The sequence below is a fragment of the Triticum urartu genome, chromosome 1, assembly GCF_003073215.2.
Source record: "Triticum urartu cultivar G1812 chromosome 1, Tu2.1, whole genome shotgun sequence".
Taxonomy (NCBI): Eukaryota; Viridiplantae; Streptophyta; class Magnoliopsida; order Poales; family Poaceae; genus Triticum; species Triticum urartu.
This window is the reverse complement of record NC_053022.1, coordinates 527,477,584-527,493,136: the sequence shown is the minus strand read 5'-3', so window position 1 is coordinate 527,493,136 and position 15,553 is coordinate 527,477,584. Positions and strand designations below refer to the sequence as shown.

The following is a 15,553-nucleotide window of genomic DNA, read 5'->3' as shown; positions in this document are numbered from 1 at the left end:
TCAGTCAGTCAGTCAGTCAGACGCCCCCACCGCCCTCACTCACTCCCATAGCCCAATCAATAAACCATGGACGGACGGACGAGACGACGTCAAAAAGCGACACCCCCCGGCCCGGGCCGCAGACGCAGCCACCCAGCCACCCAGCCAGCACCCACACGGACGCGCGGCACGATGCCGGCCACCGCCGTCGCGCTCCTCCTCTGCTCCCTCCTCGCCGTGGCCGGCGCCGCCATGGACCCGGCCGAGCGGGAGGCGCTGCTGCGCGTCATGGAGGCCGTCTCCTCCGACCGCGACTGGCGCTCCTCCTCGGGCACCGACCCCTGCGCCGCGCCCTGGCCGGGGCTCGAGTGCAAGCCGGACGCCGCCGACAAGCGGCTGATGCGCGTCACCCGGCTCGACTTCGGCGTGCCGCCCAACCCGGCCTGCAGGGAGGCCGCGGCGTTCCCGACCCACGCCTTCTCCGCGCTGCCCCACCTCCAGTCGCTCTTCCTCGTCGACTGCTTCAAGAACCCCGCCAAAACCGCCGCGCTCGCCCTCCCGCCCGCCGCCAACCTCTCCGCGTCCCGCCTCCAGCAGCTCAGCATCCGCTCCAACCCCTCGCTGTCCGGCACGCTGCCGCCGCAGCTCGCCAGCCTGCGGTCGCTACAGGTGCTCACCGTCTCCCAGAACCCGCTCGTCCGCGGCGAGGTCCCGCGGGGCATCGGCGAGCTCGCCGGCCTCGTCCACCTCGACCTCAGCTACAACTCGCTCACCGGCCCCATCCCGGCGCGCATCGGCGAGCTACGGAGCCTCCAGGGCCTCGACCTCAGCTACAACTCCTTCTCGGGCCCCATCCCGAGCAAGCTCGGCCGGCTCGCGCAGCTGCAGAAGCTGGACCTGAGCTCCAACAACCTCACGGGCAGTGTCCCGGCCACCTTCTCCGGTCTCAGCTCCCTCACCTTCCTGGCGCTGAGCAACAACGGCTTGAGCGGCCGCCTGCCCGCAGGCCTCGCCGGCCTCCGGGACCTCCAGTACCTGATCATGGAGAACAACCCGATGGGCGTGCCGCTGCCGCCCGAGCTGGGCGGCATCGCGCGGCTGCAGGAGCTGCGGCTGGCCAACTCCGGCTACTCGGGGTCCATCCCGGAGACGTTTGGGCGGCTGACGAGCCTGACGACGCTGTCGCTGCAGAACAACAACCTCACCGGGCGGATCCCGGCGGGGCTGAGCCGGCTGAAGCGCATGTACCACCTGAACCTGAGCAAGAACGGGCTGGACGGCGCCGTGCCGTTCGACGGCGCGTTCCTCCGGCGTCTCGGCCGGAACCTCGACCTGAGCGGCAACCCGGGGCTGTGCGTGGACGACCGGGCCGCCACGAAGGAGGTCGGCGTGGGCGTCTGCGGTGGCGGCGACGGCTCCGGCGCTTCCCCCGGCAGAGCCATCGCGAGGGGCGGCGCCCTCTGGCCGTCGGCCTCCGCGCTGCTCTGCTGCTGCCTCTTGCTCTGAGACCCGCATCGCATGGCTGATGATGTAGTAATCGCACTGATTAATCGCTCGCTCGGTCGCTCCCTGTACGTAATTCTGCTGCTTTGTAGTAGTAAGTAGTAACGTCGATTTGTGCAAGGATTCGTCGATTTGTGGTGGCGCGGCACAGTGGGCAGTGGCGCGCATAGGGTTTTGTCTCGTGGCTTGTTAGGCTGGGCCATGGCGGTCAACGAAAGCGCCGGGGACTACTGGAGTGCTAATCATACTGTCTTCATGCATCGTGTGCCTGTGTCCTCTGTTGCGTGGAGCCGATTGAGCTGGTCTTGCGCTGCATTTTGCACCAGTTTTCAGTCGCTGGTCTGATCTCCCTGTAGCACTGTAGTACTCACCATGGCTTTGTTGGCACCAGAGTTTTAATATGTCATTTAGCGGTGGCTTGGCCATCAGCTACGAGCAACTCCAACATCCTCCAAGAACAGCCAAACCGTAAAATACAGCTCTAAGTGTTGCAAATATACAGCACTGCGGCTGCTGCATCAAAAATCTGGCGGCTCTAACCGGGCATGCACCTCCGCTGCCTTCTATGCTGTTTGAGTTCAGTCCGTAGATGTCCTCGGATTCCCTTCCGGACATGCACCTCCGCTGCCTTCTATGCATTTTCAGTTCAGTACTAAACCGATGCACCTTCAGAGTTCAGGCTAGCTAGTGTTCAGTTCAGTACAAAGTATTGTGGTCAGAGTTTTGGCACATTCCGGCTAGCGAATGTACAGAGTTTTTGCACGTTCAGTTGGTTCTTTGTTCTTACAAATTTGGTGTTTTGTAAGTTTACCTGACAAGAAAATAGTAATTTTCAAGTTGACCAAGCTGCACATGCTTTCTAAAATCAAGTTTCATCATCCGTTGGACAAGGATTTCCTTGCTGTTGTTTGATTTAGTAACTGAACATACTCATTTGGTTCTATTTTGTCGAATCATGTAATTATGCATGCCACAAATACCTTGATTCAACCAAATTATGAATGTCATGTTTCATATACTCCTTCAAGTAGATGTGTAATAAAAGAGAATGGCAAAAAGAATTGATGGATGGATTTGTAGTTCAATTCAATATATTTTTTATTATGTGCGCGGTGATCTTGCAAAGTTAAATTCTCTTCAAACTTCATATTTTGTTTAATACATATGCAATTGTGGAGAACAAATTTGTGGTGTGGTGCCCTATTTTAGGGTAGCTATTGGAGCAGTTGTGCCCTATTTTAGGGCAGCTGTTGGAGACATCGCCTTGTTGTGCCAAAAAAAAACGTGTTTTCGTGCCCAAATTTTTTTATAACACCTTATTTTTTCCAAAAACAAGGCTGCTATTGGAGATTCTTGGACATCAAGAGATAAGAGAAGGATGTTCCTACAAGGCTCCACAGAGTTCAGCGATCGTGGGCCGTCGGATCGCGATGCTTGATGGGTTTTGGGCCGTTGGATCGAGAGGTGGGAGGATCTGGGCCGTCGGATCCGGAAGAATCACTGCTGGAATGAATAGTAATGGCAACAAAATGTAAATACCATGCCCCCACCAGGGCATTTCGGTCATTTCGCGTGGTGGGGGATAAAAGGGGGCGCTGGAGACCTAGCCGCTCCTCCCTCGCTCGCTCCTGCAGCCGCCTCCCTCCTCCCTCGCTCGCGCCTTCGCCCCGCGCCCAGCTCCTCCCGCCTCGCCGCCGCCTTCGCTCCCCTCCCGCGCGCCTCCTCTCCCCTCACCTCCCCTCCCGCGCGCCTCCTCTCCTCCCACCCACATCGCCGCTGCCGCCTCGAACGGCGCCGTCGGCGGCCAGATCCGCCGCAGCAGAGCGCCCCCCCAACGACGACGAGCAGCAGAGGAGGGAGGACGAGGAGCATGACGGCGGCGGCGGCGGGGAGTAGCAGTAGTAGGCCAAGGCGGCGTAGCAGCCCGCAGCCTCGCCCTCTCGTCATCAGAAGGGAAGGGAATAGAAGAGGGAGAGTGAGCAGGTCAGGCAGCGGCCAAGGTGCTCGTAGATTCGCCGGCAATGTCGTCCGACCTTGGCCTCCGAGTGCTTATGCTCTGCCTGCTCCGCGCCCACGCAATGGCCTGCTCGGGATGCCACCCCCCTGCTCCAACCCTAATCCCCTCCCCTCCCCTCACGTTGTTGCTGCTTTTGGTCACGCAGGTGCACGGACGCGTCCCTGCTCCTCTTAGCAACTGCTGCAGGTGGACGAGGCACGAGCCCTCATGGCTCCTCCCTCCTCCTACCCTCCTGAACCTGGTGAGCTCCACCCCCTCTTCTTACCCCTGCACATCTATCTTATCTAGCCAATTCTCAGATTTAGCTAGGTTCCAAAAACCTACATTTATATATATCACTGCAAACTAATGTGCTCCAGGCTTTAGTGTTTTATTTTGATGGACCAATGTGCATCTTCTCCGAGACAGAAAATTAGGGGGAGTGATAGCTCTTGGATAGTATAGCCATTATGATAGAATAATAAATAAAACTGTCGATTAATGGCTTATTGCACTGGTCTTAATAATAGAATTTCAGCATTGTAAGAACACCCAAACATGCTCGTGGAAGCAATCTGAGGCTTTCAGCCGATGCTTGGACCATATTACGAGCCTTCCTATTTGCGTAGAATACCTTTGCCGAAACTATGCATTCAACAGATAATACCTGCACTGGATAGTCTAATATGTGGCGTACCACTTCACTATCGATATTGTCTTGCACTTCTTAATTCTATGCTACATTGTATCATTGTTAAACAGACTATGCAATTTCTTCTAGCACCTGCGCCGTTGGATGGATGGTGTTTACGGAAGAATAGAGGTCTTCCCGCAGCACTTCACGCCCGAGAAAGAGCCCATGGACGGTGCTGATGGTCTGTCCACAAGTAAGAGCAACATGGATCCGTCACCAAGGTGATGATACTCATGGCAGAACGAACAATGGCTGTCAAAGGCTTGTTTAATTTTCAACCTCTTCCTTTAATTCTGGGTGTACTGACACGCTTAGCTTGCTGTTCCTGTCCTGTAATAAACAGTCCACATAGGCGTTCTTGGACCCCGAAACGAGTCAAGGGAGTTTATCGCTTCTGTTGTCTATTCCTTGCATTAGGTGGTCTTCCAGCAACAAGGATGATGACAAGGTTACAATGTTTTCTAACTATATCGGACCTCTGTTTCTGTCATGTATCACGAATCCTGTCTTACAAGTACACCGACGGTTTTCACTGTTATCAGACCGAATTGACAAGAGCTGAAGTAGAATCATTACGAAGCGAAATTGCCGATGCCGATGAAAGGGTGTCCCAGCTAAAAGCCCGGTATGATGAAGTACCCCTTCAATATTCAGCCTCAACGTCTGTGTGGATTTTCACCTGAACCTAAGTGTCTATTTATATTCAGTGTTTTGTTCTCCGTCAGATGTGATTCATACAATTTAGGGCCTCTTTGATTCATTGGATTGCAAAAACACAGGAATAGGAAAAACGTAGGATTGGAATGGCATGTCCATTGGATCCCTATAGGATTTGAGTTTGTTTGATTGTGTCATGGAAAAAACAAAGGATTTCTTCCAAGAGGTTGAAGTGGATGTTAGAATTTTTGTGAAATGTAGTACAAATGAATCCTTAGGAAAGAATCCTATAGTATTCAATCCGACGAATCAAACGACCAACGTAGGAAAAATTCCTAAGGATTCTAATCCTTCAATAATCCTATGAAAATCCTTTGAATCAAAGAGGCCCTTAGCATTGCAGGTTAGAAAATATTGACGAAGCCTTGAGATATGCACTCCTTTCCGGGTACCTCCATATCAGAAGTGTACGTAAGAAACCAGTGCACTTTTGTTTGCTTGCCCCCAAAACAGCTTCATTTGTGTGACAGCTGTTCAACAGACTGGTGACTCTAAATGATCTCTTGTGCGTTGCAGAGATGGACTCAACTTCCTGGGGAGCCACCTATCATAGACGACGCCGATGTCGATGACTGGCTTCCTCACTTTGTTGTCCTACAAGGACAGTGTTTATACTACTATCTGAAGTGTACTGGTAAGATGAAGCTTTTGACATACTGGTCATGGTCATCCAATCACATTAATACGTTGCACTACTGCTCTTTCTTGACATGCTGAACCTGAATCCATGTAATCAAGTTACAGATGAATACACACCATACTTGCTCACTAGACACTAAAAACCACATTTCTCATGGTGGCGTGTTCTTTGCCATACTGAACCTTAATCACATTTCACTTGGTGATGTGTTCTTTGTCATACTGAACCTGAATCAGATTTGTCTTTGAATTGCTGCAATACATTAAGTTGGCACGAACAGTTCTATTTAAAGATATACTATCTGAGGCGTGAAAAAGAAGATGGCATAGGTTGATAGTCTAGCTGTTTTATAATCCCTTTTATTGAGATCAGATGAAGTTTAGTCTGGTCTTGCTCTCAATTTCTCTGCATTGTTTGGTATCCAATTTAGCGTTAGGTTTCAGATAGCGGAGTAATTGATGAGCAGCACACATGAGCATGATGAGCGGCACACATGAGCACATATGGTTCTGCACACACAAGGAAACTTGCTTCTATGCACACACACACACACACACACACAGGGACATACACATATTTTTTAGGTACTCACAAACATGAAAGAAGATGAGGGATGGCAAATGCCTGCTCGTCATGAAGCATATCAGCATGTGGATTAATAAATAGAAGGGGAAGGAAACTTGCTTCTCTGCGTTTTTATTATAGTTTAAAAGGGCAAAATTGTCAACATTCTAAGTGTTAGGAAAGAAACCTACACACTCCATGTGTAAGTATGTGCTTCAGATTAATGCTCTGAAAGTATTTAACTTGCTTACTAATAATCCACACTCGAATATATTAATACTCACACAAAAGTAGATAGGCCATGGCTAGCAGCAAATGTATATGTCAATTTATGATCTTTTTTACATGATAATAACACTATCATCATGCTAATTATATGTGTGGAATTTAGAGTTATCACCATGTGACTGTGTGAGTATTGTCACAAGTTATGATTATACCAACCTACAATTTTTACTCATTCTATAAAATGACCATGTGAACACCCACTTTATACGAAGCCACAAAGACTATGAAGTTGTGTTCTATTACAGATCTATGTGATTAATTTTAGATAGTTGTATTAATGAACACAGTCATATTTTTCAATTAGCCCTCCTAGCTAAAACCACCAACAATTAAATCAATGTGATGCTTCTACTGTTTTTTCAGAGACTCGCAGTTAAACAAGAGGAATTAGATGCTGGTGTTGATGTTAATGTTAACTACATAACTCAAGTTGATGCTAACTATATAACTCAAGTTGATGCCAGCAACGATGTTGATAGTGACCCTCCGCCTCAAGTTCTATATTAGAAAAAATACTAATGGTATGTTTTCATGTAAATTGGCAGAGGCGAACCTTGTGTCTGCTACATCGATGAGTTTAGTGGCTATTGTGTGTGGTGGAATAGAGTCAAGTTATATAATCACAATACCCATAACCTACGGAAGATAATCAAAAACAAGAAAACACCCAACTATTATTATGTCTTCCACATGGCGGAGACCTTTGCAACCCCTGGGAAAAGAATGGTAACCTTTTAGAAATACTTTGTTGTATTTCATTCACTAATATGCAGCAAACTCATATGTTGATCAAGTTTTTTTTCTCACCTGCATGCTTTAATGAATTTTCATGTAATAAATAGAGAATCAGGGTATTATAACCCCTTTCTGCTTCTGCCTATTCAATTTGTTGGCCACTTAAAAGTATACATGGATCCTTGTCTTTCTCATTTTAATCATCTAGGTTCCAATTATTTCTTCTAGCCTGCTCATGCCTTTAGGCTTACACTATATTAATTCTTCCGCGCATACCATCTAAAATATGCAGGTAAAAACACAAGATATATACAGGTAAAATCAATACAGGTAAACCCACTCAGATATAATATTTCTCACGCGCATCACTTCTTTTACCTCGGTAGTAGAAAAACAGCGGCAAACACAACGCTCTCACTTATTTTTGTACATTTTTCCTATTTTTTAGTACAGTTTTTCCTAGAAAGAAGTAATTTTTCCTCTCACAAGCGCATGAATCATTTTTGATCCGACGGCTCGGATCTGTCCATCACAGGATCAAACGACATTTGTGTTCTATTGCATAAGTGTGTCAACTGCTTAACTGATTCATGTCCTGGTTGTTATTGGGAACTTGTGTGGTTTATTTAAATATTTCAGTATCACAAGTATAACATCATGAATCCTGTATTTTGCAGGCTACTGCCGCTGATAATGACGATGACAACAACGTTGACCTTTTTGGAACCAAAGAAGAGAAGAAGGCAGTTGGAGAGCATGCTGCCAAAGTGAAGGGTTCTTGCAAGAAGAAAGAATGTATGTTATCCTACATTCTTTGTATTTTACAGTCTCATTTGTAACTTTCCTGTATTAGTTATCTTGCTGGTGTCATGTGTTGAATTTCCACAATCGTGTAATCCAGACTTGCTAATGGTTTGTATTTTTCCATTTTATGGCAGATGACTGTATAATTTTACCATGTAATTTCTTCTCTTTTATCGATGGAGGAGGTGGTCAGAAGATTCAATTATTCTTAAACTCCTCCACTTCTTCTGCAAAAGTTTGGTGATTTTTCCAAGGGGGCCGATCAAAGGATCTACTCAACTGAGGTATATCTCACAATCTTAATGTGAAGTTTAATGTGTTTTATAGCTATCCAAAATATGTCGATGAACTGGTTCTTATTATCTTACCTAAATAGCTTGAGCTCGAGCTAAGACGTATTTGTTCTTGCTTGCTTTTTCTGTTGCTGATATTCAGGCCTAACCTCACCGAACTTTGCTACATCTTACATTGTGAGAAATAGCAAAATAAGTATTGTATTAAACATTAGTAAGTCAGTCTACAATGGTTGTGTAACATCCCATCATTCAGTTTGCCAGATACTAAATTTATGTTTTTGCAATCAAAAGTATTCTTCTGATTCCCCATAAGCCTCAGCTCATCACGGAAGCATGTTCAGAGTTCGTTTGCGATTCACTTCACCACTTCCTTATGCAACTCTATCCAGCGGTGACGTGTTGGTGGATGGCCCCTTTCGCCGCCGTACCCATCTTGTCGTTCATGTCACTTGATGATGTAAACCTGGTGTCTTTTAATCCTTTTCCATAAACCAGGCCCTCGGGAGTTTATTGCAAGCCTGGTTCCACCATACTATAATGCAAGGCTGGTTTTTATTTCTTCATTTGTTCTTTTTGGTGAGCAGGCGAGCTAATTTGACCATTCCTCTATTTGTTTCATCAACTAGATGCTTTAAAGGATTTGAATGGAGTTTATTGTGCGAACCCCTACTTCATGCAGTGGGCTTGACTGGATCTTGTGGTTTTCTTGCCAGAGACTCCCTGCGCCACCATGGTTTTATGTGTACTACCTCTGCAGTGGAAACTTCTGCTACAATGTGCATCGACACCAGAGCCATGTTCCCTATCATGCTATGGTGCTTAGCATCATCATGTATTTCCATTCGGTGTAGTTGAGGGCTCCCAAAGTTTGTGTTTCCAAATGATACCTCATTTTTCTCTTATTTGTATTGTTTCACATAGTTTTCCACTACAGGGATAAAGAGCTATAGAAATTTATGTAATTTAGCTCCGGTAAATGATGCTAAACTGTAATGTCTTGAAAATATGCTTCCTAGCCACTCACATGGCTACGTGGTATTTACTTTCAGGAATCTGGATAGACTAAGACTGATGGTAAGATTTGATGGTTATCCAAGTAGTTACCTAATACTCCCTCCTTTCCGAATTACTTGTCGCAGATATGGATGTATCTAGATGTATTTTAGTTCTAGATACATCCATTTCTGCGACGAGTAATTTGGAACGGAGGGAGTAGCACTTAGTATTAGCTCTTCCCCAATCATATCATATACAGGTAGTCTATAGTTCTATATTCAAGATGGTTGTTGCACCCTTTTGGCCACTATGGTATGTAAGGTCAGGTTGCATTAGTCTATGTTAGGATAAACTGGCTAACATATCAGTGATATAAAGTCGCTTCATGTGTACTTTATGTAACCTCGGACATGTGTACAACCTATCACTTGTCCATGTTGTTCTTTCCATACACAACTTTTCCATGTGCGGTCTTAAATACAACTTGGTCTCACACCTATACCTGAGAGCTCTCTCAAGTACAAATAAACAGGAAACTATATGCTGAAAAGTGTGGTGATATTTTCAGTTACTAAATTTACTGAATTTGTGATCCCAATATTGCCAGCAGAATAGTGAAATGACAGGGATTGCTCTATAGCAAATTTGCAGTGTCCTTGAACTTTGTGATGTTTCCTAGGGCAACTGGTCTGGTCCAAACTAATAAATGCATGGGTTTTCATGTTATGTTCCATGTAAGAAGTTGATCTATGTTTCTTATGTATTTGCCTTTAGCTCTCTTGTTCATTGCATTGTTGCTTACTGATGTTCTTACATTATTTTCTGATCGCTTTATTACCGGGTTGAGAATGACTGCACCCGCAGGGGTGCGGCAAGCCGCACTTCTTACCTGTTGTACAGTCAACAGAGGAGCGCCGGAGAGAGAACCCATTGGATGCAGAAGCCTGAAGGAGTCCATATAGTGCAGGCTGGTCAAGCGTGAGGTTAGTAGCATGCAAACTACTAACTAGCTATTGTGATTAGGGATACCTGTCAGTTAACTCCTTGTTCGTGCAAGCTAACCTAATTGATTACTTAGTAACTACATAATGGTATGTTTTAACTTTAGAATGAGAGTAATCACTAGAGGATTAGATTCATGGTTGCAATATTTAATTTCTATTAATTTGCTTTTATATATTATGAACTTCAGTTTCTTTATATGCCAAAACAAAATCGCCAATTTGGAAACCTCTGTCAGTGTTAAATAATTAGGCATATAATAAGGTGAAAAGAGTGGTAACAATAAGATTACTGCTTGATGTACAGAGTTCAGGTTATCACACCATATGAAGTGAAAGCGCCGTTGGGACTGTTCACGGTGCATAGAACTTCCATGGCAGCACGGGCGATTCCAAGGCCCACTTGAGCTCCTCCTGCTGATGTCAGACGGTGAGGTTTCTCAACCTCCACTCTATTAGCCATGTAAGATTGCTTTGCTAGAGATCATTTATTTCTTGCCATCCATTCGTTATAAACTTGATTCTTCGTCACGAATGGATCCTTAATTATGTGTGTCATGTTGTTTCCCTGAAAACGGACGATCGAGTCACATTTCTTATTTTCTGTTGTGAGTTGAGGAGCTTGCGGTTTTAAAAGTATGTCTCAGTTGTAAGAATGTGGAAATGATGGACAGGTAGCAGTTTTTTTATATTTTCTATTTATATCCAATATTAAGTAGTTATTAACTCCATGGCATAGGACTGTACTTTTTGTAGATGTAGTAGCTTTTGATTTCCATTTAGTTATGGCTTTATCTCCGCCTTTACATACTGATTAGGATTTCCATTTAGTCAGGGTCACAAAGTCTTTGTGGCAGGTTTCTTCCCTTTGTAAATGTGAAAGCGGCTTGTCCGATCTATTCACAGACTTGCTCTGCTGCTTTGTAGCCCAACTGATTATGTACTCTTGATCGTCCTCATGGCATCTGTCAACTCCATTGTGAATCGTCTCTTTATCTTAAGGCTGTACTCGCTATGCTAGAATGATAGATGATATAGTAAATACATCTTTTCTTTTTACAAGGCTCATATCGTAAGGAATGTCGTGTACTGTAAACCAAGTTCAGTACGTTGTCTATTAAATATATGAGAAAATTCCTTATTTGACACTATCTTAAAATCTACTTCCTTATTTGACATTGGAAAAAAAATTCTTCCCTATTTGACACAATTTCTAAATTTTATTCCCTATATGACATTTTCGTTCATTTTGAGCCTAAATGACATCTGAAAAGACTCTTTTGCCCCTCATGTGATATGTGTGTGGGTGGGGGGGGGGGGGCAATAGCGCACACACGTAGCACCAGTGCGAGGGAGGAGCACAAACGCAGCACACCATACACATCCACCAACACAACGCCACGCGCACACACACACGCAACAAACGCACGGCGCACATGCACACACACACAGCCACACATGCACACCAACACACGCACGCAGCACACACCACACATACACATCAGCAGCAGCAGCACATAAGGCACGCAACGGCACACACACGCGCGCACCACGTACACACGCAGTAAGCAAACACACACGCAGAGGCACAACATATGCAGGCAGCAGCACACATGTGGCGCGGTGCACCCACACACGCAACAGCACACACCCGCCAAGAAAAACAGCACACACGACGCGCGCACACATGACACACATACCCGCATGAGGGGCAAAATCGTCTTTTTCAAGTGTCATTAGGCTCAAAAATAGAACGGAAGTGTTGTATAGGGGAAATAAAATTTAAGACTAGTGTCAAATAGGAAGAAAAACTTTTCAAGTGTCAAATAAGGAACCAGATTTTAAGACAGTGTCAAATAAGGAATTTTCTCTAAATATATTGTTTCTTCTTCAAAATGTGATGCTCCAGTTCAGATAATTAGTAGTGCATATTTTTGGCTGATATTTCCTACTAACAAAGCACTTGGTGGTGATGATAAGTGTCGGACGGGTTGGGTTTCTTGTTTGAAGAGACTTGGCATTGTTGACTATTATAGCTTTTTTCTGTGTAACTTTAACAAGTGTTAACATATTTTTAAAAATATTACTATAATTTTGGAAATTTGTTTCACATGTTTCAAAATGTTCGTTCACTTTTAGAAGTGTCGGCACATCTATGTCCGCTCCTATCATATTCTTCACTGCATGTTATCCATTATGATTGCAGATAGTATTAAACTTGGGTTAATACTAACTTAGCATTACTGTTTTGAAAACGTTGGGACCGGCACCCTCGCGCCAGGGCACGGACCCGATCTAGTGACCTATGGGCACTAGTAGAAAACAAGGGCTTTGGTCACTGGGGGCAATATTCCATTAGTCTCGGTTCAGTCACGAACCGGGACTAATGTGAGCATTCGGTCCCGGTTTTGCGGCTAAGGCATTAGTCCCGGTTCACCTGGAGCCCTTTAGTCCCAGTTTGAGACCGAACCGAGACTAAGGGGTGATGCCCTTTAGTCCCGGTTTGTGTCTCAAACCGGGATTAAAGATTAGACCTTTAGTCCCGATTTGAGACACGAACCGGGACTAAAGGGTGCGATGCCCTTTAGTCCCGGTTTGTGTCTCAAACCGGGACTAAAGATTAGCCCTTTAGTCCCGGTTTTGAGACACGAACCGGTACTAAAGGGTGCGATGCCCTTTAGTCGGTTTGTGTCTCAAACCGGGACTAAAAGGTCCCATTTTGTGTCTCAAACCGAGACTAAAGATTAGACCTTTAGTCCGGTTTGAGACACGCCCGGGACTAAAGGGTGCGATGCCCTTTAGTCCGCTTTGTGTCTTCAAACCGGGACTAAGTTCCCATTTTCAAACTCTAACCCCCCCCCCCCTGGTGGATCGCCTTTTTTATTTTGAAAAAATCAAAAGAAAATGATAAAAACTTCAAAAAATAAAATCCTTCAAGAGGTAGTTATATTACTACATCTACTAGTTAGGAAAATTTAAAAACTTAAATTTGGACATGTTTTGCAAAAAATTTAGGGAAAATATAAAACGGCTATAACTTTTGCATACGATGTCGGAAAAAAACGTATAATATATCAAAATGTTCGGAACAAAAATCCGCATCCGATGGAAACCGCCTACGGCATGTTTGCAAATTTTTAGAATCCTCAAATTCTAAAAGGAAAAAAAGTTATGCTCAAATTTCAGTTTTTTTTGAATTTATGTTAAATGTGGTCAAACTACTTATTCAAGAAGTATTAGTGTTACTAAATAATTATTCAATAATATTAGTGTTACTAAATAATTATTTCAGTTTTTTTGAATTTTGGTCAACTATGGTCAAACTACTTATTCAAGAAATATTAGTGTTACTAAATAATTATTGATTTTTAGAACAATAGTTTCAAATTCAAACAGTGAAATGTGTGACTTCATGCTCAAGCTAAATTCCTGAGGGTTAATAGGATTGTCATCTTACTATTGTCAGGAAAACAACAAGTGCAGACTTGGAAACGAGGGAGAATAGAACCCGGAAGTTAAGCGTGCTCAGGCTGGAGTAGTGAGAGGATGGGTGACCGTTCGGGAAGTTAGATGATTTGGAATGATGAGGGGTGATTAGAGATTAGAGGTTAAAATAATTCAGAAATTTTAAATTCAAAAAAAATTTCAATTTTTTTTTCAAAAAAATCATAAAATTTCCTTTAGTACCGGTTGGTGTTACCAACCGGGACTAAAGGTGGACCTCCAGGCAGCGGCCACGTGGAGGGCCTTTAGTCCCGGTTCTAGTTAGAACCGGGACTAAAGGGGGAGGCTTTAGTACCGACCCTTTAGTCCCGGTTCTGGCCCTTATGAATCGTGACTAAAAGCCCTTTTTCTACTAGTGGGGGGCAGCACCTTGCCCGGTGCATTTCACGAAGACATTTGTTTTGAAGATGCTATCCAAACAAACCATTGCTCAATGGTAGCAGTGGCCCCATTCTTAGACTCTCGTCACTAATTCTTTCCTTTTTCTTCATGATCTCTCCCAAGCAAAAATAAAATAAAAATACTAGCATGCAGTGCCTCGGCCACTACCATTTAAACACTTTTGTGAGTGAGGAACCGAGCTCCTCCACAAGATCATGTTAGCCTATGTAGACAACACCTTTTATTTGAGATGTACTGATTGAGCCGATGTGACAACTGAGGCAGATGTCCAACATGTAGCACTGGCCATGCCCTAAAAAGCTAGTGTAGCAGAATATGCCCCCATCTAACGCTAAATCATGAAAAATAATAATGATATAGTCAGATATCATATATGATTGTCACATGTATATGTCATAGATAAATATTTCAATCACGTATAGCTACTAGCAACCAGGACAACAACCACATGTTATTTTATATCAGTTGCATGGAACATAGTTTTTTATGCATGTATGTCAACCAATAAGCACCCATCCAAAGCAACAATCAGTACATAACTTCACATAACTATAGGATGCCCTAGCACATAACATCCAGCTAACATAACACCCAGCCATAGCAAATTAAGTGCAAACTTGCACCCAACAAGACACAAACTTGCAAAGTACATAACCGGAGATTGTCCATTCTAGTACATGACTTAGACAACAAAAGGTACATAACTTGGACAGTCTAGCAACTGGCGGGACTAAAGGCACACCTGCACACAAAAACAATAGGATGACAAACTACAAACAAATAGCCTTATAGTTGCACAGTGCAATGCAAACATTGAATCAGTCTAAATCGACAGAGGCTGAGTGAGACTCATCTTGGAATAGCATGATTATCTTCCGATTCTGAATACAAAGAATTGGAAGAAGTAGTATTGATCCTATTAAGAATAGAGTGCATGTTCTTTTCCCTCTTATTCCTAGATGGTGCAAACATCTTCCTTCTTGTGTGTGCTTGTGATGTTGATGTCTCTTGTTGAGCTTGAGCTTCATTACCAAATTTTTTGCATACATTATCATCGAGAACAATCCCAATAATGAACTCATTGTCTTCATCCTCCAGAACATCATTGATGGTCTTCTCTATGGGGTCTCTATTCTTCTTCTCTCTTTGATGCTTCATCCTAGAGCTGAATTCGACGAAGACGAGATCCCTCAACCTATCTTATACTTTGCTTTGCTTTTTATTCGTGAACATATTTTTAGTGTAGTATAGGAAAATTAAGTGTAGGTAACAATAATCAAGGAACACATGGTCACATATGAGAACACAAATCAACTATATTTTGTAGACTTGTAGAGTTATAGTTCCCTTCTTGTCTTTGTTCAAATCCCAACTAATTTCTCCCACAAGCTGAAGATTTGCATGTCAATGTGATGTGCTTATACTATGCCATCG

General features: G+C 44.2%; 1 protein-coding gene and 1 pseudogene across 1 annotated transcript; both read left to right on the top strand.

Annotated features, from left to right (window-relative positions):
• Positions 1-75: 75 nt before the first annotated feature.
• On the top strand, positions 76-1,855 carry LOC125525842 (receptor like protein 29-like). Its single transcript, XM_048690849.1, has one exon. The coding sequence runs from the start codon at positions 172-174 to the stop codon at positions 1,483-1,485; it is 1,314 nt and encodes a 437-aa protein (XP_048546806.1). The 5' UTR covers positions 76-171; the 3' UTR covers positions 1,486-1,855.
• A 2,419-nt stretch (positions 1,856-4,274) lies between these two features.
• Positions 4,275-5,751, top strand: LOC125537575 (annotated as a pseudogene).
• The last annotated feature ends 9,802 nt before the right edge of the window (positions 5,752-15,553 follow it).